At 41.4% G+C, this 24,128-nt stretch overlaps 1 protein-coding gene across 1 annotated transcript in view; it reads left to right on the forward strand.

The window, feature by feature from the left end:
* Nucleotides 1–23,521, forward strand: part of LOC123516977 (calcium-activated chloride channel regulator 2-like) — a 474,742-nt gene extending 451,221 nt beyond the window's left edge. The window contains exons 6-16 of the mRNA XM_045276779.1: nucleotides 1,132–1,257; nucleotides 1,490–1,636; nucleotides 3,265–3,492; nucleotides 4,087–4,401; nucleotides 4,676–4,849; nucleotides 5,022–5,142; nucleotides 18,360–18,529; nucleotides 19,460–19,626; nucleotides 20,574–20,808; nucleotides 21,023–21,152; nucleotides 22,186–23,521. Coding sequence (XP_045132714.1) covers nucleotides 1,132–1,257; nucleotides 1,490–1,636; nucleotides 3,265–3,492; nucleotides 4,087–4,401; nucleotides 4,676–4,849; nucleotides 5,022–5,142; nucleotides 18,360–18,529; nucleotides 19,460–19,626; nucleotides 20,574–20,808; nucleotides 21,023–21,152; nucleotides 22,186–23,036 — 2,664 coding nt within the window. The 3' untranslated portion in view covers nucleotides 23,037–23,521. The remainder of the gene's footprint in view (nucleotides 1–1,131; nucleotides 1,258–1,489; nucleotides 1,637–3,264; nucleotides 3,493–4,086; nucleotides 4,402–4,675; nucleotides 4,850–5,021; nucleotides 5,143–18,359; nucleotides 18,530–19,459; nucleotides 19,627–20,573; nucleotides 20,809–21,022; nucleotides 21,153–22,185) is intronic.
* Nucleotides 23,522–24,128: the final 607 nt, after the last annotated feature.

Here is a 24,128-nt window from a genome sequence, read left to right on the forward strand (position 1 = left end):
GATCCCAGAGTACGGTCATGAATAAAATTTAATATATGCAGTTGCTTGTAGACAAAACTAAATTCTGAGGAAAAGTGAAAGTAGCTCGATCGCGCACACACACACACACACACACACACACACACACACACACACACACACACACACACACACACACACTACCCGGTCTTACTTCATCTGTTGCCACCACACTTGTCTTTGTGATTCGAGAATTGCATGGCTGCGACACAAAAGCTTGGATTGCTACAAGTGGAGACACGGAAAGGGAGGCGCGAGGTAAGATCGCTGAGCAAGTGGTGAAGGAGGGTCTGGAGCAAATTTGGCTGAGAAGTCCCAAGGGTTACCTTGTAGCTTGTTTCTCTCAGTGTGAAGCCGCGTGCTGGAGCACCTGTGTACCTCACCTTTGATCCGGCATAATTAACTTACTTCCGTGTGGCAGCTTACCCTTTGGCTTTGTCGCCCAGGCCGGTGCTCACGGCATGACTGAGCCGACACAGTTGCGTGCTCCTCAATTCATTCTTGTGTTGTATATTATTGTTTTTCAAACATTTTTGTATTTCCACGTGTGTCTTCAATTTCAAAGGGCTTTATATATATATAGGGCTATATATATATATATATATATATATATATATATATATATATATATATATATATATATATATATATATATATATATATATATATATATATATATATATATATATATATATATATATATATATATATATATATATATATATATATATATATATATATATATATATATATATATATATATATATATATATATATATATATATATATATATATATATATATATATATATATATATATATATATATATATATATATATATATATATATATATATATATATATATATATATATATATATATATATATATATATATATATATATATATATATATATATATATATATAATGAGATACCTTCTCCTTTCACAATTTTCTTTTAACAACTACCCGTCGAAATGAAACCTACTGACTCATTGCAGCACAGAGGAACACTTTCAAAACATCTCAGACTTGCCTATGTTTACAACCATCTCATCTATGCTTGCCGTCAAAGTAACGTTCTTTTTTTTTTCTCTCTCTCTCTCTCCTTCAGCGTCGCTGGGAGTTCGTGCGGAAGGCGGTACGACGTGTGGTGGTGTACGACCTGCCGAACGGTGCCGAAGTGGCGGTGGTGGTATTCAACGCGAAGGATAAAGCAGCGGCGCCTCTCTCAACAGTGGTGAGTGGTGGTCATGCTTGGTGAGAACACGCTATACCCCCATCCCCCATTAATCTATCCCATGTTCGGTTTTTTTTCTTCTATTATATTTTTGCCGAGGATATACTGAGAGAGAGAGAGAGAGAGAGTGTGTGTGTGTGTGTGTGTGTGTGTGTGTGTGTGTGTGTGTGTGTGTGTTGCTGCATCGATGCCTACTGATCATCTCTCACACTCTGGTCTGTGTTCACTCCAGCTGGAATCGACCACCTCAGACCTGCGGGAGCGAGTGGGATCGTCGCTGCCGAGGAACCCGTCGAACGTAGGGGAGAGCCAAGCCTGCATCCCTTGCGGCATCAAAGGAGCCATCAATGTTCTCAAAGAAGGAGGAGCTTCGCCACAGGTAAGAAAAAAATGATGTACAATCAGAATAATAACCCTATATCTTACATATGGCACATATTTTCTTAACCCTTTTCCTCTCTCAGTCATTTCTTCTATAACCACCTTCAAACACTACACTGGCTAAAAACAACAAGGCCACATCTTTTCTAACTCTCATATTTTTCGATAGATGCTTATAAAGATTTCATATCGTGCTTTTAGTGCTGGAAATTGTTGGATATCAATGTAAGAGGGTTCAGCAAAAGGATTCCGTTAGTACTGGTCGAGTGTTCATTGACCGTGATCTTGAGAGAATGTGTGAAGTCCACGGTAGTTACCTTTGTCTAAATTTTGAAGAGTGTGAAGTCTGAGAGATGCAGTACAAGGTGAAGAAAAAGGACAGGAAAGTTAACTTTGAGTGGATTCTTCAGACAAGGGAGGGTACAGTAAGTAGGTGTACTTTTACAAGGAACAGTGGCCCGCGCGTGTCGCTCCATAAGCACAGCCAGGTCAATCTAAAGTACATGACTAAAGAAGAGAAGTTATAAAAGTAGTAGTGTCTCGCCGGGTATCAGTGTGTGAATTGTATGGTTGCCTACACATATTCACACACACACACACACACACACACACACACACACACACACACACACACACACACACACACACACACACACACACACACACACATGTAGCAATGTCATATAATGCCAATATTCTTAAGAATACTTTATACACGGAGATACTCTACTCATAGTAAAGTGTATTTGTCGAAAGTGCGTGTGTGTGTGTGTGTGTGTGTGTGTGTGTGTGTGTGTGATGGAGGTGGAGGGTCAAGGGTGCAAGGGGAGAGGGTGGAGAGGCAGTCCCACGTCGCTGCGGAACGTGCCAGCTCCCCCGGGGCTCTGCTCGGCCTGTCCGCCTAATGGTCAGTAGTCTGGGGATGAACGCCCAATTTGTGGACATAGCTCCGTCACTTATTATTCCCAGCGGTCAGACCTGGTGGCCGCGGGGCCTTTGCCCGATGGACCTTTGGTGTGCGTGAAAAGGCGGCTGGACGTGTACATAGGAGGGAACTGCAGATTTTTATGTTTTATCCTGGTCAGGAAAAGAATTGAGCTTCATAGAGCTTTGTAAGAATATATGGATGAAGTTTATTTCTTGGGGGTCTAGCGTTTTCGTTTCGTATTTTTTTTTTCTTATCATCAAGGTACGTACATCTTCCACCACCCTCGCCTTCACAAATATATGCCATCTGTTCTATTATCACACACACACACACACACACACACACACACACACACACACACACACACACACACACACACACACACACACACACACACACACACACACACACACACACACACACACACACACACACACACACACACACACACACACACACACACACACACACACACACACACACACACACACACACATACACGCAAACACAGCTTTTTATATAACTTTTTTTTCAGATATTTTATTTTCATATGTTCATGCAATACATAACACTGTAAGACTCACTCAGGAGACGATCAGATCAGTGCCAAGAATTTGTAAATAAAGTAAGGTTAATGCAAAGTAATCTCAGTTACAATGGCATGGATATAAGCGGAACACGCGACTGTCCTCCCACAGGCTGCTAACATCGTGCTGCTAACGAGCGGCGGCAAGGGTCGAAAGGCACAGGTGGAAGATGTGCGTCGTCTTGTCCACAAGTATGGCCTGAGGCTCCAGTTAGTGTTGTACCCCTTGGCGGAGCGCCCTGGCCTGCCTGCTCCGCCACACGCCTTGGTCCCCGTGGCCAGAGAGTCCGGGGGCCGCGTCTTCACCGTGATGGACGAGGGCGTAGGGAATGACTCCAAGGTTAGTACCCTAAGCTACCTGAGGTGCGGTGCAAATATTTTACCCTAATGGAGACTTGAAAACGCATTATTTCTTAACTTTGGCGCTACGTATAAAATGGAGGAAGAAATTTAAGACAAGTAATCCATAATGAAAAGAATCGTCCTAAATCAGAAATGAATATGCAGTAAAGCTGCAAGTGGTTGAGAATATGTGATACATCAGGGAGCGAGGCACACGCTCAATAGATTATGGACCATTGGACACTTTTGAGAGAGTGGTTAGCAGAAATTTATGAGGCACCTGCGAGAGGGTCGTTTGGCAGGAAAATATATGTGATAAGATAAGCTTCGTATTTGCTCCACAAATTAATGGTATCAGGAGGAAGTACTCCTTCTTAATGTCTTTGTGGAGGGGAATCTGATGTGGTGTTAAATTATTGAATTGACAGTAGAGATGCAACAAATATGGAATGATATGCATTTAAATGACTGAATACCTTATTACTTCACTGCAACCACTGGTGACTTCTGTGTCAGTGATGTCATCGTGTTCATTATTGTCTCCTTAACCCCAAAATTTAACCCACTATTATCGTGCTTTATCGTGTCCTAGGTGAGCATGCTGGTGTCGCTCATGGAGGCTCTAACCGCCGCCGTCGCTGCCGGCGGAGCCACCACGCCCGTACTCATTCACAGCGCCACCTACCAAGGAGGCATTGCGTCCCTCAGCACAGGGACCTTTTCCCTTGATGACTCCCTGGCGGCCAACGCTCGCTTTGCTGTCTACTACTACGACCTGAACCACGTGGGCAACACTATACACCTCACCTCACCTTCGGGCGCCACCTTTGCCTCCGTCAACATGCAGGAGGAGGACGGTGACGTCAACATGATCTTCGTTAATCTGCACAATGCTGAGGTAATTTTAGTTTTTTTTTGTGTGTGTGTGTGAATTATGAACCTAAATCTATATCAGCATGACATTGCCTGTCTCACATAAATAATTCATGGTCGAGAGGAAAAGGAAAGAGGTGACCTTCTCTTCGGTGCGCAGTTACGTAATGGGCGGTCAATTAATATCGGTCAATTGTTCTCAAAGTCCCCCTCAACTTATTTGCAATGGCTATAGAATTTTTTAGAACTTAGCAGAGCAACAGCAGCAAGGTTGTCAGTGTTCCGTGCGTGTCTCTGCAGCGGGTGAGTGGCTGTACAAGGTGGAAAACAGAGCCGACTCCCACCAGGCGCTCCACATCCAGGTGACGTCACTGCCCAGTGCCAACAATGACGTGATGGTGCGCGTGTGGACCAATCAGGACTCTCAGACTGTTATTGACGTGGAGGATCACCGGCCTATCATCATTTATGGAGAAGTGAAGGTGAGGAAAAGAAAAAAAGATTGTCGTTCTAGTTTGGTTTTACGCAAGTGCACCATTTTATCGTGTGTGTGTGTGTGTGTGTGTGTGTGTGTGTGTGTGTGTGTGTGTGTGTGTGTGTGTGTGTGTGTGTGTCTAAAGATCAAGGCATAAGAAGGACTCTATTACCCCACAGCTTCGCGGCGCAGCGGTGATAGACGCAGCAGTGAAGGCGAAGCTGCAGCGGCTGGGTACGAATGCAACGGGCGGCACGTACCCGGAGATCCACGTGCCCCTGCTGGACCTGGGCACGGGCGGTGAGTCCCTTCCTTGTTATTAAATGCCTGTTTAGATCACTTTTATATGTTTCAGACTTGGACGCTGTGTTGGCTACGCGTTAGTTAGAAGCTTTTGTGCTATAGAAATGTGATCAAGAAAGAGACCGAAAAAGTGGAAAAGAAAAATGAGGAAAGGATTCAGACTTCATATATACATCTGACCTAATCATGTCATTTTCTTGCGCTAGCGTGTATGTCTTTTCTAGAAATATTAAGGCATCGGTACCAAGTGCTCCACATCTATCTCTGTCCGTAATAAATCAGTTCTTTAAAAGTTTGTTCACTTACAAGAACTGTCATTTCTTTTATAAGATGTTTTGGTGAGTGATCATTATTATTAGTTTGCTAAGCAGGTTATCAATTAATTTATTTATACATTTATTTATTTATTCTTTATTCATTTCCTTATAGTTTACTTATTTGCATATATTGTTACGGTGTTATGTTACTTAGATACCAAGAAAATATTAATGATGTTGCGTAGGTGTGACATTCGTGTTAGGGTATTGCCTTTGTGCTCGTAAGTAGCGCAAAATCAGCTCTTCAGGTCTACGAATATGGTCCCTGATACTGTAGAGGCCTTGTCCTCTATATGAATTAACACTGCTAGCGCCACATGCGTGGTGTTGCTACTCGTGATATTTTCTGTCACCATCTTTATCACCACCATCACCAACGCTGTCATTACATCTTTATCAACTTCCCTCACACTAATGCAGCAAGGTCAACCATCACCGGTCTCCCTCAACGTCCCACCAAACACTTGCATCACCATTGGGTATCTAAGCTCCTGTCCCAAACATTGCCTCTGCCAACCAGACCAATACTACCGCCTGAACCACTGGCATCTTCTTCTTCTCGTCCCCCTCCTTTTCTTCCTCCTTCTCTTCCTCCTCTTGCCTCACTTTAATGGAGGTATGTTCTCTCTACTCTCGCTGTTGGTTCAGACTCTTGGGTAATCGCGGAAGCTTTTAATCTAGATTCTTACGGCAGTGGCTGAGGGTAAAAAGGAAGCTGCTGAATAGATAAATGGTGATGATCAACCTTGTGTTCTATTGGGAGAGGTTGTATTGAAGAGAAAAATCCACCTGTAGAAGCTCAGCTCAGCTCAGCCTCTGTTTCTTCTTCCCTGCTGTTCTCTCTTGTCCTCTTATTTATATATATTCTTATTGTTCTTTCTCCATGCCTGCTCCTCCCATTTTCTCATTATTCCCATTGTTGTCGCCTTCAACAATATCATTACAGCCATCGCTATATTGCCGTGTCTTTACCTCCATTTTTCTTTCTCCATTTTCTGTTTCTCAGTATACTACTCGTCCTCTTTTTCCCCCTCCTCCTCCTCCTCCTCCTCCTCCTCCTCCTCCTCCTCCTCCTCCTCCTCCTCCTCCTCTTCCACCACCACCACCTCAACCTCCACCTTCTCTTCCTCCTCTCCTTCTTATCCATCCTGTCTCTTCACACACTTCACACCAAGTCTCCGGATCAGGATGGTGACACTTTCTCCTCCAACCTCACCTTCGAAACACAACAAACCTCACTTTCACTTCTGCTCTCTTTCCTTCCTCAAATTCCCGACGCCTCTCGTGGGTTGGCAGGAGTGTTTTCCCAGTATAGCTTATGGCACAAGATAGAGAGCGAGGGAGAAGGAAAAATACAATCCCTTTACGAATTTTTCACCACGAGGAGTAAGAAATTGGAAGATCTTTGTCACAATGTCGAGGAGAAAGATGTGTAAGTATGATTCAGTAACGAGGAGACAGCGTGGAAGGGGAGGAGACGGAAAAGACTCCAGCTGGGTTTGAACGAAGAGGACGTTCCGGCAAGGTGAGGAAGGTCCCTTGAGAGCAGGGCGATGGCGGACTGAGCGACAGGTCTGTTGATCCCTGAGCTGGAGATACCGCGCAGCCCTGTGGCGAGAAGCGTCACTCTTCATCACGGAGACCGCAAGGAGCTGCTGCGTGGAGGCGATATTTTAAAGTTCTCAGTGAAGTTGTGTCGGTCTGAATCTGGGTCTCTCTCTCTCTCTCTCTCTCTCTCTCTCTCTCTCTCTCTCTCTCTCTCTCTCTCTCTCTCTCTCTCTCTCTCTCTCTCTCTCTCTCTCTCTCTCTCCAATATTTTGCAACAGGATCACTCAGACATCGTTTCTGTCAGTGTACATTGTAAATACGAGCGTACGTAGAACAGAACGTTGCAATCACTAATGGTTTGTTTCCTTTTTGCCTTTTAAGTATATCTGAGTTGTTTTTGTGACAGTACAGACAATTAATACAGAAAGAAAGGTTTAGGAAATTAAAAGGATGTTTTATGATGCAACAGATTAGCAATGGATGTTACACAAACACACATGAACACACACAAACACACACACACACACACACACACACACACACACACACACACACACACACACACACACACACACACACACACACACACACACACACACACACACACACACACACACACACACACACACGCCCGCACGCATGCACGCGCACACGCACACACACACACACACACACACACACACACACACACACACACACACCATTATGCACAGTCACGAAAGAATGGCCGCGCGACCCTCACAGGCAGCTTCCCGTGGATTAGCTCCATTCCCTTCCCTCTCTTTTCTCACTCTCAGGGAACTCTGCCTCTCTCGTAATGTTCCTAATGGAAGGCAGTGCTTTAAGAAATTCTCCATAACCGTATTTGACTTTCGGAATTGTTTCTGTTTTCAGCTTTAAAAAAATTGACATGTCACAGCTTACGATTTTTTTTCGTTTCTTTCCTCTTTTTTTTTTTTACCGTTTTTTTAATCTTTATTTTGCCTTCTTAAAGAGAGGTGAAATATATATATATATATATATATATATATATATATATATATATATATATATATATATATATATATATATATATATATATATATAACATTAATTAATTGCTATGTAGTTCGTCCAAAGTAGTATTCACTGGGATATGTCGCGTTCATATTTGCTTTTATTATTACTTTTTTATGGTGTTCATATCATTTTTGTTCACGGTATTCTGTTTGAAGTTTCATTTTATGGCGTAACTATTTCTAGAGATATTACAAATGTTATTCAAGAACGTGTTGTAAAAGAATTTCCTCCCTGTTGTTTTATTCTCTTTCAACGGGAAATATCTCGTTCATCTCATTCATGGACATGCGCATGTGAAGATTTTTCATAAGTGTAGGAAATATTGTGTAACGATTGACGTCATTCCCCATGGCTTTTCAGTAGATTAAATAACATCTGAATGTGAGTGGCAAAATAATCCTTCAGTGTGACAGAGAGAGAGAGAGAAAGAGAGAGAGAGAGAGAGAGAGAGAGAGAGAGAGAGAGAGAGAGAGAGAGAGAGAGAGAGAGAGAGAGAGAGAGAGAGAGAGAGAGAGAGAGAGAGAGAGAGAGAAAGAGAGTTGAAAAAATAGCAGTCCTAAAAAATAGGGAAAGGAGAGCGAAGATCAGCAAATGTGACTGAAGAGCTCCTCCTGTGAGTGTTGGCGGTGGAAGGATGGGGGTTGGTACTGGGGAGAGACTGAAGCACCTGGAGAGACGAGTGTCAGGTGTATAAAAAGATGAAGTGCAAGGGGTTATCAATTTTTTTTTTTTTTTTTTGACTGAATGATGTTTAAAACGATGTTTTGCGCCAACTCAAACATATGCAAACGATATCAGTAATACACGCACATACACCACATTACACGAAATTAATGTTTTACGTAAATACATTCACTTATATGAAGAAGGAGCCTATACATCTGTCTCTGTATGAACACGAGGCCATTCCAATACTTATCACTAGTCTTTGCTGTACCTCAACACCTCCATGCCCTGTGGACGCACTCACGACTCACGCACCTTCTACCTTTCCCTGCCACCTCGCCTCAGCACCCCTAACGCCTCCCTGCATGAGGCCACGCTACACTCAATCTGCCAGTTCCGCCGGACTTTCCAAGCTCCCCTGCCACTTCCACCCCCGTCAGTCCCAAGGTGCCTCCCCACACGTCCCTGCCTCTTCCCCAACCCTTCCCCCGCCAGCAGAGCGCACGAACATACTAACAGTGCCAGTCTCGTCGTGAAGTGGTTCTGTGAAGATTCTCTATCGTGTTTTGAACTGCTGTTAAAAATAAATAAGATGAGACTATTGTGAATGGCCGCCTGGTAAATTTTTATTTTGTGATATTTTTACATTTGTAGAGTGAAGACTTCTGTATACACACACACACACACACACACACACACACACACACACACACACACACACACACACACACACACACACACACACACACACACACACACACACACACACATATCGCTGGCTAAGAGGATGATGATGCCAGACAAGACACAGGTGTAGTCGAAGCTCGCCGCCACAGAGCAGATGGTGTGTATTTGAGGTTACACGTTCACTTCAATAACAATTCTATTTCTGCTTCTCTGCGCCGAGTAGCTTAAAAATAACCTGCACGCTCGTCTCTGCTCTGCTCTGCCTGGCTCTCGACACACTCCACTGTTCTCTTGTGGTCGGACGCTCCGGGGTCTGTGTGGACTGTGGGAAGTACGGCTAAGAAGTGTGACGTCTTCCTGTACCGATATCTAAATCCAATATCCACACAGAATAAATCGTTATAACTTAGGCCGTTTTTCCATGCGATCTCATTGAGGTTGATGGGTCTCCGGGCAATATTCCTGAGTGGCGGAGTGAAAGCAACAAAACGATAAATGGACTTCTGTCACGATAAAAAAGAAGCCAAGGCCACAGAACATTAGCTTTTACACTAATGTTCCGTGTATTAATACTGGTAGTAATGTGGACACACGAACCTTCCAATGTCGTTACGGTAATGGGTCTTTTGTGATGTTCTTTGTTTTTTTTTTGTTTTTTGTTTTTTTTTTGTCGTCCATTCAGCGTGTATCTCACCAATGTGGGTGAAGACATATAGTCAGGCTCTACAGGCTTGCAGTTTCTCTCCCGAAAATATTTTTATTTTATTTTATTGTATAACATATGTATATATGTATCGTTACTGTACACCGTGAATAAGGGGATTTTCCTTTCATTGACACTAGTGTTTGATCATATGCTCTTTTTCCTTCTACTGAAAGTTAGGAAAAGACAGACTGGAAATATAAAGGCGCGAGAGTGGGCCATCAGACGCGAGCAGGTGTTCCAATACCACTTCCAGGCCTCCTGCCACGATCCAATTTTCTTGGACCTCCCGACCAAACGGGTTCATACTCCGAGGAGGAGCTGATATTGGCGTAAATACAACTGGGATTCCATTGGCATAGCTCGAGGTGAGGTTCCTGGAGTCAGCTGTCCAGGCCAGCTTGTGGGTTATGACTGATCACGCCCATAGGCACCGAGGGTCCGGGGTCGCTGAGCAGTATCTCAGTCCTGGGAGCACTCTTCCAGGTTCCGCCTACCTTCCATTAACTCGCCCCCTGTGAGGTGTACAGAGACTGCCTTTAGAGACGACGAACATGCAGTGACGCAGGGGCTATTCCATCAAGTCTTACACTCCTCGCTGTACACTAGAAATAAACTGAACCAAGGAAATTTTCATCTCGCTGTTTTATACAGCACAACATTTTTTTTGTCTAAGAGAGAGAGAGAGAGAGAGATTTGCCGATAAAGATACAGCCAAATATATCATACAGAGAAATAAGCCATTTGCCTAACCTGGGTATAGGAATGGAGTGCATACGGCCAGTGGATATGTAGTGAAGCCTGAGATAATCAGGACAACAAGAGAGAGAAGTAATTAATTAATAATGAAGTGTCCGGGAGACAGGGAGGGAGATGCATTATATAGAAGTAAAATTCTTTCCTGGCTTCTCATTAATTACGTGGCTGACTCTCCCCTCGCCTCTGCTCCCACCGCCGCTGTCTCTTTGTTGTTCGCTTTATTTCATTCACATATTTCTTAAAACTGTCTTCCCCTTTTCATTGTATATTTCTTTATTTTCCGTTCACTCTCTCCCACCTCCATCTTGGTCTTTTTTTCTTCTCATTCTTCTCCTCTGTTTTATGGTTATTATTATTTCCTCGCACTCACATAATTATTCCCTTACCACTTTTATGTTATTCATCAACTGCGGTTCTCTCATTATTACATTACACATTTTTTTTCACTCCCACATTCATCTTCATTCTTTTTTTTTCCCACACTCCTTACATCTTACCTGTCTCCTTTCTCTTTCTTCTAGCATCCATGGGTTAATCTCCCTAGTGACTCTACCCACTAACCTCCCAACCTCCTTCATCTTTATCCTTCATCACGTTCTCCTTCGCCCTCTCCTTCACCCGGCTTCCTTCACTCTGGCTGTCTCTCTGTGAGGCAATGCAGCGGTCATTATCCAGTATTAAGGCGACTTGGGGCTCAAGACAGAGGGATCAGGATACAGCAGCCACCAGGGACCCACCAGGCACTCGTGGGACGTGCTTGGGAAGTGCGGTAGGGAGGAAAGGACGAGAGAAATGGGAAGGAGTGAGACCAGAATGAAAGGGAGGGAAGAGATGTGGAGAATTGCACGGCAGAAAGGCAAAGAGAAGCAAGGAAAAGCAGGAAGGATGGAGAAGAATAAGAAACAGAACAAGAACAGAATGAAGGTGAAGCGAGGGAAGAAGTGACAAGGTGCCGACGAGACAAAGAAGGGAGGAAAGGAGGGCGTGAAAGCTGGCAGGAAGACGCTGGCCGGGTGATAGGCTGGATTTGGAGGGACTGCAAGACAAGCAAGACTCACTGGAAGACAGACGACAAAGACCAAATATGAATAAGAGAAATTGTTATATTCCTCTGCACACATTGATCAGCATTTTTTTCATACTGTAAAATATGAAAGTAAATGTAAAAGGTTGTGTACTCGTTTTAAAGAAGGAGAATAAAGAGAGTTTCTAGACTTGTTGTGTTGGTAGGTAATTTGAGAATTCGTTGGAAAGAAAACTCTCTCTCTCTCTCTCTCTCTCTCTCTCTCTCTCTCTCTCTCTCTCTCTCTCTCTCTCTCTCTCTCTCTCTCTCTCTCTCTCTCTCTCTCTCTCTCTCTCTCTCTCTCTCTCTCTCTCATACCTTCATGAGTCACAGAATTCTGCCAGTCTCGGTTGGGAATCCCGTCTATAGCCTGCAGTCCTTCCACGCACGATCAAGTGTGGAGCCAGCAGCGAAAGACAGCTTAAGGTAATCGTGGGACGATCCACACTCACTCACTAGTACATTATGTTCCGATAAGTTGACGTGTGCTCTGACGATTGGCGGTGACCTTAGCTTTCCAGAATTTGTTGGTTTACTGTTGTTATAGTCAGGAGCCTTGCTTTAGTGATGTCAAGAAGAAGAAGGGAATTTATTTATTTTATGCTGTTAGATATTTGCTTCTTCATCTTTTCCCGTTGTTTGTAAGTATATTCGTGTTTACCTTTCATTTTATATCTTAATTGTATCCTTCTTTTTTCCTATCATTATATTCCTTTCTTTCTTTCTTTCTTAATTCTAGTGTTAATGTTGCAATTACTAATCGTTTCTAATGCAACACCTTAATACCAATGACGTAATAGACATCAGGAACGATACATCACAAATCAATCAGTCTTGGCCTCCAGCCAGCCAGCCAGACATGTGCACTGTCTACTTCTCCAACTACATGCACTGCCCATATTCATCTTTGCCTTTTTAATTTGTCTTATATTTTGTCATCTCTCGGACACATCTCAGAGCATCTACGAGTATGCTCTCTTCGGATAATTGATTATAACCTTAATAGTTTGCCTTTGAAGTATTGTATGTTAGATATTTTGATTTTAGGCTCACCATTTTAATGTTCGTATTTATAATGATATCCTGACATTATGACTCCAACGTGCCACACTGAAATCTTTAAGGATATGGCCATGTATTTAGTATTGAGATAGTTGTCTTGTATTTACGTTTTCTTTTTTTACTATCATCATCAGTATCGTTTCATAGCATCAGTATTGAATTACTTTTGGTCTCTTTCAGTTATTTTACGCAAGGAACATATATTTGAATTTTTTTTTTTGGAATGATAAATCTTCCCAAAGGTCTCACTGTTATTATATTGGTGGTGGATATGCAGGTTTGTTGCTCTCCCCTCTCGGATATGGTTCCACTGTTCGGTTTCCAGAAACCAGTAAAACTGCGTCGTTATAAATAAAAGCGCCAGGCCGTTTATGTCGCCTGGCTGATATATAAGCCGCAGGGCCAGCCTGTGCTGAGGTAGGCAGGTGGTGCGTCCGTTGATGGTGTTACGTTTTTTGCGTCCCTTCTCTCGCCCTAGGCTCAGGCTCCCGTCAGGGTTAGTGTTCCTGGATAACCCTTAATAGTTTGATGATCTGGAAAACTAAATGTATTTCTATGCTCTTGTAGGTCTTGCTTTACCTACAAAATACTTGTTGCGTGTGGCTGAACAAGAAAATAAAAAGATTTTTGTTTTTATTGAATAACATCTCGACTCGAGATTTCATACTCACAATATTCTGCTTCACAGGAAGATAATGTGAAGTAGCATGAATGGAATATGAGCAAAGTATTTCATAGACACGAATAACTATTTAAAATTTGAAATACGAGTTTTAATACAAGTGAATTTTTGTAAGTACATAGTTTTCCACTGACAACTTTGATATTGTACAGTAAATGGATTTGGAAATTATTTTCACCCATTAGTTCTTTTGTGTCTGGTACTGGCTCTTTCCTGTGCACCTCACATAGGATGCTCTGAGCAAAACTGTGAGGAAAGACAATGTTTCAGTAACACTTCCGTTAACGTTCTTTACATTCTTACCTTTATAATCAGTAGAATAGTTATCAATTCATATAGATTAGTAGCAATATCATTCTTAACAATACAATAAACTATATATATATGTATATATATATATATATATATATATATATATATATATATATATATATATATATATATATATATATATATATATATATATATATATATATATATATATATATATATATATATATATATATATATATATATATATATATATATATATATTCTTTTCTTTTGTTTCGCCGATTGACTATTGAACAGGAGTAATAAGTATGGACAGCGATTATCACTAGTGGATTGTCACACTCATCTACATTGTGCTTAGAATTTCTCTCAGTGTCAAGTCCCATGATCTGTTGAGAGATTGTCAACGAATAAAGAAACTTCAGGTCGAGGGAAAACACGTAGCCTGATATAAGTAAGTGTTGAAGGTTACTTAACCTGTTACTACGATTGCGCAAGCTAATGTTAGTCTCCATATCCTTAAAATATACTGGGGAACTACCTCCATTATTGGGAAAAAAAGTAATCGCTCCCCATTTTTCTCTCTCTTTATTAATCTCCTGAAAGTACTCATCAAGTTGCAAATCTTCGAAGTGCATCGAATGAAATTTCAATATATATGTCGTGAGTATGATACGCAATCGGAATTAGATTTCAATGTATTTTATCGGGATTATAATGCACAGTCTACTCTATTAATTAATTCTTTGCTTAAGTGCATGAGACTAACGCCAATGCAAATTTAATCTAATTACAGGTAATCTCTTAATATATCACGCAGGCTTATAATGAAATAATAAATGTATACCCAGGGTAGCATTTTTATTTTAGCAGAATCTGCAATTATTATCAACGTCCGTGGCTGCAAAGTGGTGATGACTATTTATGAGAGAGAGAGAGAGAGAGAGAGAGAGAGAGAGAGAGAGAGAGAGAGAGAGAGAGAGAGAGAGAGAGAGAGAGAGAGATATTCCACATGTGAAGATAAGAAAAAAAAACACCGTGGATTAAGAACCAGACTGATGAATATTGGATGTTTCTTTTTCTTTTTCTCTTATTCTCGCAGTTGAATATGTCATGAGTCAGTAAATAGACAATGGGTGAGGTACAGGAATGGCGAGATGATGGTAAGAGCAAGTAAGAAGAGAAATGAGATGAAAATATTTTTCTCTCTTGGGACATGAAATAAACAGACAGTCGATAGAGATGAGAGGAGAAAACAAGGGATTCCATTTTGTAGTGTTACTGCTCACATACATGTGCACCATACAAGTAGCTGAGTGGTAATGCCAGGGAGGCTGAATTCTGCTACTACTAAAATTAAGATACTGTGCATTGCCCAGACTGGTGACTCCCCTGTGTAGTGGCTATCCCCGCACCACACTCCCCTCACCTCACTGGTATCTTGCCTGGCCACAGAACATCCGTTTATTGTTCTTTCCTTTCAGTTGATGTCATGCACAAACATATCTCCATCGTTCCGTAATGAAAGCAGTCTCATACGCAAGTATGATAACGTGTCTGGATAAGTAGTATTATTTAAGGCCTAAACACAAAGTGCGCTATGGTTACTCATAAAGACATGGAAGCTGACAACATAATTAACTAAAGACTTTTATGTGTATAACAACTAATTATATGTAATAAGTACTCTAGCAAAGCAGCAGAAAGCAGTTTGGCACTAGTATTTTTATTACATCTTCTCTGAGCTCCTGAACGTGTTAGTCACAGCATGCAATAAGAGGAATTAGATCTCACGCAATAGGATAGCCTGGTCTTACGTTGAAAGAGCCAGATTTCGTGTCCCGTTGCCGTGGCTTTCAGTGACGGTTTTTCGGGAGAAGCTGCAGTATTGAGGTAGAGTTTTGTGAGATTCGTTCTCACCACCTCGCCGAGTCAAAGGAATAAATAGCTATGTGTTGAAGCAAAGCGACTCTTGCCCTTCCAGGAAGGTGGAGAAAGCAGCTACAAGGTCCGCCTTACTCCTGCCACCTTTGACGTGTTGGAATCCCTTCTTGGCATTAGTATTTATGGAAGTGAAAGGATCGGGTGACCGCGGTAGGTATCATCTCGTGGGTTTGGGTCAGTGAAGAGTGGATGCAAAAGTCACACATGTCTGTCAAGTGTGAGGTGACCGTACAGTGTATTCCAGGTGGAACTATCACATAAGAGTAAAGAATATAATGGTAATTGCCGTTTCTTCAAATTTGCTCTACTCTTAATATTACTGTATCATTACCACGACCATTGATAATAATAGTAATAATAATAATAATAATAATAATAATAATAATAATGATAATAATAATAATAATGATAATAATAATCAGTAGAGCCAGAGTTGTGCATGGTACAGCTGCAAAGCCTCTGTGCCAGCTTCTTTGGGTAGCGAGGCATGAAGGAGGCAGGCGGAGATGGGGACGGGAAGACAGCGCAACACCACGCCTGCCTGCCTGCCTGCCGCCTCCCTTTTACGCTAAGAACTTTCCTCTTCTTTTACTCAATTCAGAGAGCTGAGGTAATTTTTCTTCCTCCTCTCTCGTCTTGACTGTGTGTGACGAGTTCTTTCTTTTCTATAGAATTGAGCTTTTCACGAGTCTGGCAGATCGCGGGATTGAAGTGCCAAAATCGAGATTCGCTAACTCTGCTCCAGGTAATAGCTACATGTTCAGCCTTTCACGGCATTTGGAGAAAAAAAAAGTCGGTAGTTTCACGTTGAAGTATGCACGCAGGAAGTCTGGAGTGGTGCAGGATCCCGCTACATACAGATACGAGACAGGTTGGACTCAAAAGCACGAATTGCAGACAAAGTTTCCTCAGATCTGTTACGGCACGCATCATTCCCATCGTGTGTTTTTCCAGCCTTGTAATTTTCCTTTTTGTTAAGATTTGGGTTGGGTAAGTTGCTTATTAAACATTATCTTCTCTTCTCGTGTTTCTTTTTGTTGGAGATTTATTATTATATATTTATTATTAGAAGTAGTAGTATCACTATTATCAACACCGTCATCATCATCATCATAATCATCAATAGTAGCAGTAAAAGTAATAGTGGTAATAGCAGCAGTAGTAGTAGTAGTAGTTTAGTAGTAGTAGTAGTAGTAGTAGTAGTAGTAGTAGTAGTAGTAGTAGTAGTAGCAGTAGTAGTAGAAGTAGTAGTAGTATCTTTATTATTATTATTATTATTATTATTATTATTATTATTATTATTATTATTATTATTATTATTATTACTATTATTCCTATTATCATTATCATCATTATTATTTTATCATTATCGTCTTTTTCTTCTTCTTATTATTAATATTATCATTGTTATTATTATTATTATTATTATTATTATTATTATTATTATTATTATCATTATCATTATTATTATTATTATTATTATTATTATTATTATTATTATTATTATTATTATTATTATTATTATTATTTATATAATTCTCATTATAAACGTTTTTATTATTATCATTGTTATTATTAGTAGTATTATCATTTATTATCATCATTATTATCATCATTAACAAGTCACTGAATTCCCTGCAACGCTGACGAATATCCAACAGAAGCTAGTTAATGAATCAGAGTTGCCTTGAGGGTGCAGGCGGCGACGCTGTGCCTTGGCAAGCACGTCAGGGGAAGGAAACAACACTGTCATTGATATTCATCCCCTGCAACTAAGTATATGTATCCCATCGTAATGTTGAGTTACAGTGTCGGTGAACTTGTAACTTTATTTATTATAAACTATTGGTGTTCATTGCTACCTTAGATGTCTCTGAGATTTTCCTTTGATTGGCTTATGATAATGTTGATGACTTGCCTTGCTAGTCTTCGTTGGCCGTTGTTATTTTGATATTTTTAATGTATGGGGGAGAAGAATGTGTATGCATTTGTGTGTGATAAGTTGGGGAGGAACTGCGGCTTGCGTGTCAGTCTGCCTCCTCTACACACCTTCTCTACGTACATCGTACTTTGTATTGGGGAAAAATGGCGTCGATGTTCATTGTCTTGCGGCATCTTCCAAAGAGAGGCGGTAATTAATCGATTTTCCATATTGTTTTCCTATAGTTAGCACATGGGACGTGTGTATGTACGAACGTGGTGTGGTATCTCAACACTCCTTTCGTCTGTACTTCTAAGACTCCTCCGTCAGCGATGTCTCTGTCCACTTCACTATGAAACACACAGCATCAGAAACACGGCAGATCGTGTTACTGTTGAGAATCTTATTGTGGCATGCGTTTCTTCTCCCTCTCCATCTATAGATTTATGGAAGATTCTTCTCTCTTTCCACACCAGGACTCTCTAGTGCGTTTTTTCCCTTACTCATGTCAAGCTTCCTTACTTCAACAGACCCTGACATCACTCGCGGGGACGGTGTGTACTCTCGCTATGCCCCACCTCTGGACGGCCCCGCACGCTACGCCGTCGAGCTGTCTGTGGATGCAGGTCAGGCCGTACTTGCTGTCGCTCAGACCCACGACCACGACGTGCGCCACCACAGACACTCATTTACCAAGGAGGTATGTTGTGTGTGTGTGTGTGTGTGTGTGTGTGTGTGTGTGTGTGTGTGTGTATGTATATATATATATATATATATATATATATATATATATATATATATATATATATATATATATATATATATATATATATATATATATATATATATATATATATATATATATATATATATATATATATGTATATATATGTGTGTGTGTGTGTGTGTGTGTGTGTGTGTGTGTGTGTGTGTGTGTGTGTGTGTGTGTTTGTGTGTGTGTTTGGGTGGATAGATAGTTGAGATAGAAAGGAAGAAAGGTTACCTGTGATATTAGTTTGTTTAAGATAAACATTATGATGGGAAAAAAAATAAAAATTGCTAACTCATACAAACAGTATACACACACACACACACACACACACACACACACACACACACACACACACACACACACACACACACACACACACACACACACACACACACACACACACACACACACACACACACACACACACAAACAAACAAACAAACAAACAAACACACACACACACACACACACACACACACACACACACACACACACACACACACACACAAACAAACAAACAAACAAACAAACAAACAAACAAACAAACACACACACACACACACACACAAACACACACACACGGAGAAGCAAGAACAGCAGCATGCATATACATTGCCATCATACACTCAAATATGCAAGTCTATTCTGCAAAGGTAAACCCTGAACTTTACTGGGCTTTACTGTGCCTAGAATTCAAGAGAAGTAGTAGCAGATAGTAGGAGTGGCACAGCCTTACTCAATATGCAGTGACCCTCATGAAACGTGTTAGTATCCACATGTTTATCTTTCATGAGTTTAAGATTATAAACTCTCTCTCTCTCTCTCTCTCTCTCTCTCTCTCTCTCTCTCTCTCTCAAGCTGGCATTCGGGAGCTACGGGGACAACATATCCTGCTGTGGAAGTGTCGTGCCCTATGCTCGCTCTCGTACCCGTGAATCGCCGCCCTTCACACGACAGGTTACGGGACCCACACTCGACATCCGCCAGGAGCACGTGGTTAATAGGGATCTGATTGCCCCTGCTAAGTAAGTTGACTTCTACCTCTTGACTGGGATGGAATTAAGGGTTTTGTGGAGGTAGTGAACTGGAGTCTCTCATTTTGTAGTTTTTCGTCTTTTCTGTGTGTGTGTGTGTGTGTGTGTGTGTGTGTGTGTGTGTGTGTGTGTGTGTGTGTGTGTGTGTGTGTGTGTGTGTGTGTGTGTGTGTGTGTGTGATCTTGCATGCATAAATATTGGAGAGGAGGTGTAGGTTTTGCATATTCTTTGCAGTGTGACAATGCAATATTCAGTGAGGATGAGCATAGTATATGTGGTAGATTTTTCCACGTTGAAAGGCCCTTGTTTAAATAACTTTCTTTTCTTTTCGGAATAAAGACCAGTAGTTCTGAGAGAGAGAGAGAGAGAGAGAGAGAGAGAGAGAGAGAGAGAGAGAGAGAGAGAGAGAAGAACAATTGAAGAGTCTAAAAATGGATGAAAAGAAAAATGCAAAGATTGGGTAAAAGAGTAAACAAAACGATGAAGAATATTCTGCGTTACCGTGTTTAAGCCATCGGATAAGTGGATGATATACAGAGCGAGCTAATTATCGAGGCGGTGTGTACACAAGGGAGAAAGTTAGACGGCTCAGTCCCGGAAGAAAGTTATATATGCCAAGGCTGGCGTGCCGGCGGCCCCCTCGCATGGGTGTGGGCGGCTGGCTGTGAGGAAGTGTCTACGCAAGCATTAATTTACATAGAGAATTAATGCAGTCGTAGTGTAAATAGAAGTGAATAAGGATACATCAGTACATTCATAAGATATTTATCCACGGGCAAGGTAAATTAAGAAGAAAGGATTTTTTTTCTCTTTACCTCTCTAGACGACATAAAACAATGAACCTGTTTTTGTTCTGGGTAAGGAGAAGGGGAAGTCACAGCACATCTACCTCATGGCTGACGTTCCCATGCTGAGATGCCTTCACTTGTGCTTTGCAGAATCATGGACTTGGTGGCTTGGGTGAACCGCTCCAGTGGCCTCGTGGTGCTGGAATGGACGGCAGTGGGCGATGATAGGGACTGGGGCCGCGCTAGCTCCTACGAGGGTTACGTGGCGTCCAGTAAGTCTCAGGCTGCCCTCAAATGTACTGGGGAAAGGATCCGTGGTCTGCCCGGTCCGTCGCCCGCCACACATAAGGAGAAGGCTACTGTGGCCCTTGTTGTCCACGAGAAGGTGAGTGGTGTTAAAAGAAAGTATTAGAATTATCTAATGTTCTTGAAGTGACTATTACGCAACACCATGCAACACACTTTTTAGACTGGCTTGGAACATCCATGGGCACATCACATGGTCAAATTATGGAATTTCATTTTGTCCTCCCCAGTTATTTAAAACTTTAGCCCTTCCATTTCCCTCAACACACTCCACGCCGTCCCTCCACCTGCAGAAAGTCCTGTGGGTGTGCATGCGGGCGGTGGACAGACAAGGCAACAAGGGACCTGCCAGCAACCCTGCGGCGCTGTGGCTGCCTCGCCCTCCCTCCACGGACCAGGTCACCATCAGGGCGCGAGGACCAGGTGAGGGTGGAGGTCACGAGGAGGCCGCTGGGAACGTAGTATGCGAGTAATGGAAGTGGAAATGAAAGTAAATGTGTGGCCCAAATGGTGGTAATTGCACTGTTAATAGGGACTTTCGCGGGACGTGGCATGGTGATGGCTATGATGGAGTTAGCGTGCGTAATGACTCAGTGGTATTCATTAATCCCATTACTGGCGCAGTTCTCCAATTCAGGCGTACGTTATGACAGAGCTAGATGCAGGTAAGAGCCCGTGAGGCCTCTATTTTGCCTGCAGTGTAATGGTGCCGTGTATGGAGAAGCTCTTACGTGTCGTGCGTGGCCAGTATTACTTTGGTCGGGAAGGAAGTTCAGAAGTCTAAATGTACAAATTTGACACGTGGCAGTAACTCATTCAGTGTTCGTACAAAATTTTCAAAAGAAATGCGAACAGAATAAATAATGAAATATTCCAAAGATGGCTAGTTTAGCTTTGAAATATTTGGGAAATATAATATCACCACGGACACTTGTGAGAAGTACCATTTATCCAACCTTGATAACTTTTTCACTTGCTTCCGTAAAGATTTGGACGTAAGAATCATATGTTTAGATAACATGGAAATAATTTCATCTTTATATTTATCCATTGTTATTGTGATTTGGAAATATATAGGCTATCATTTTTTTCTGATACGCACTCTGTTTAAAGACATATCCTGATTGGTAGCATTATTTTCCTCTTCCCTACAGGTGAAGCGTTTACACATTTAAATGGAATATCAGGAAACCATAGTTTTGAAATTCGATTCTGGGCTTCAATTCTGGGAACTGCAAGTGTTGACATGAATGTATAGGTATTTGTGTAAAGGTTATACTGACGCTGGGTGGGAGGAGGGAACGCTCCGTTTGTTTCTATATAGAGAGTGTTTGTTTGTGTGTGTGTGTGTGTGTGTGTGTGTGTGTGTGTGTGTGTGTGTGTGCGTGCGTGCGTGCGTGCGTGCGTGCGTGCGTGCGTCCACACAATAACTAGTTACGCCATTTCCTCTCCCCAGGCATTGGCGGCTATGGCTCGGATGCAGGCATGGTGGGCAGCGAAAAGGCGGCAGTAATCAGTGGGTGCGTGGGTGGCCTCCTCCTTGTTGTGTTCCTGGTGGCAACCTACTGCTTCTGTTTGCCGTCGACCCTCAAGAGGCGCCTCAACAGACGTCGGCAGCCTCCTGAAGATCCCGAGAAGGCAGCCACTAGCATGGTCAACGGCGGGAGCGTTGTAGTCAAGTCGACTTCTCGTGGCAGCGTTCTTGTCAATCCAGATCCCGAGCCGTCGCACAGGGACAAAACTGACCTGACAGGTACGCCACCTGAGAACAGGAACCTCCGCAGCAGGACACCAGAACCACAACCCGCCATGTGCGAATCAGTGAGAATGGAGCAGGGACCACCATCTTCCCCGTCTCGTCAAAATGGTGATGGTGAAGATCTTCAAGGTATCAGGGGTCTTTCCATGTCTATTCCTGATGTGACCAAGGTGGAGCGAAACTCCCACCTGGTGGATGACAAGCCCAGCCTGCCCCACGTACCTGCTCCCCAGTTCTACACCCTTGGTCGCCACACTCGTTCCGCCAATCGCAGTCCTCTACGCGGCCCCAACGGCCACGTTTACGAGCAGACCGAAATGAGTCCATACGAGCAGCAGCAGCAAATAAGGTACTCCGTGGGCGCTCCGCAATACTTCAGCGTCGTCCGTCCACACCAAAAGTCAGCGTCGCAGGAAACTTACAGCGACGACGACACCCATTTCTCTGACCAGCTGTTGTGCGATGACCGGGGCACCTCTCCGCCTCCACCAGCCCCTGCCGACCACGCACACACTTACATGCATAGGCACTCTGCTGCACACTTATAGGATGTCCTCTCGCGACATGTTCTCAGTCACAATAAACTCAGTTGGAGGTGCTCAGTGTGAGGAAGTGGGAGGCATATGTACATAATGTGATGGAAGAAGACACAAATGACAATCACTGAGGGTGATGTCACCGCAGCAGAAATGGAAAAAAAACTTGTATGCTGGTGTCGGAATGTGATCCTGTGTTCCGATGAGCCACAAAAAAGATACCTTGTTGGAAGGACTTTGGCCATATCATTATAAAGTATTCTTCGTTAGATGATACGCCAAGTGTATGTTACAGTTCCATATCGTGGATGTGCTGAAGTGATATTTGCTCAAGCTGGCGGAAACTGCCAGCTCAGTCACCTGTGCGAGTGGACTACCCATCCTTACCGTATGAGTTTTGCCAAGACTAATGTTAAACACAAGTTATCGACTTTTCCATGTTTCAGTTTTTATTGGTATTTTCATATCGTGAAGCAAAAAGAAAATGTCGTTTGACAACCAGTCACTTATATATATATATATATATATATATATATATATATATATATATATATATATATATATATATATATATATATATATATATATATATATATATATATATATATATATATATATATATATATATATATATATATATATATATATATATATATATATATATATATATATATATATATATATATATATATATATATATATATATATATATATATATATATATATATATATATATATATATATATATATATATATATATATATATATATATATATATATATATATATATATATATATATATATATATATATATATATATATATATATATATATATATATATATATATATATATATATATATATATATATATATATATATATATATATATATATATATATATATATATATATATATATATATATATATATATATATATATATATATATATATATATTTTTTTTTTTTTTTAGGCTGTCTTGTCTTTTGCTATTTAAGCGCTTCCATAAAAAATTGCTATCCTGTGTATGATTCTCGTCATTCTATTTTTAGGATTTGTCATTACTGTCCTCTTTCTATGCCTCTTGCCTTTTCTTTCATTCTTT

Source organism: Portunus trituberculatus, chromosome 41 (genome assembly GCF_017591435.1).
Source record: "Portunus trituberculatus isolate SZX2019 chromosome 41, ASM1759143v1, whole genome shotgun sequence".
NCBI lineage: Eukaryota > Metazoa > Arthropoda > Malacostraca > Decapoda > Portunidae > Portunus > Portunus trituberculatus.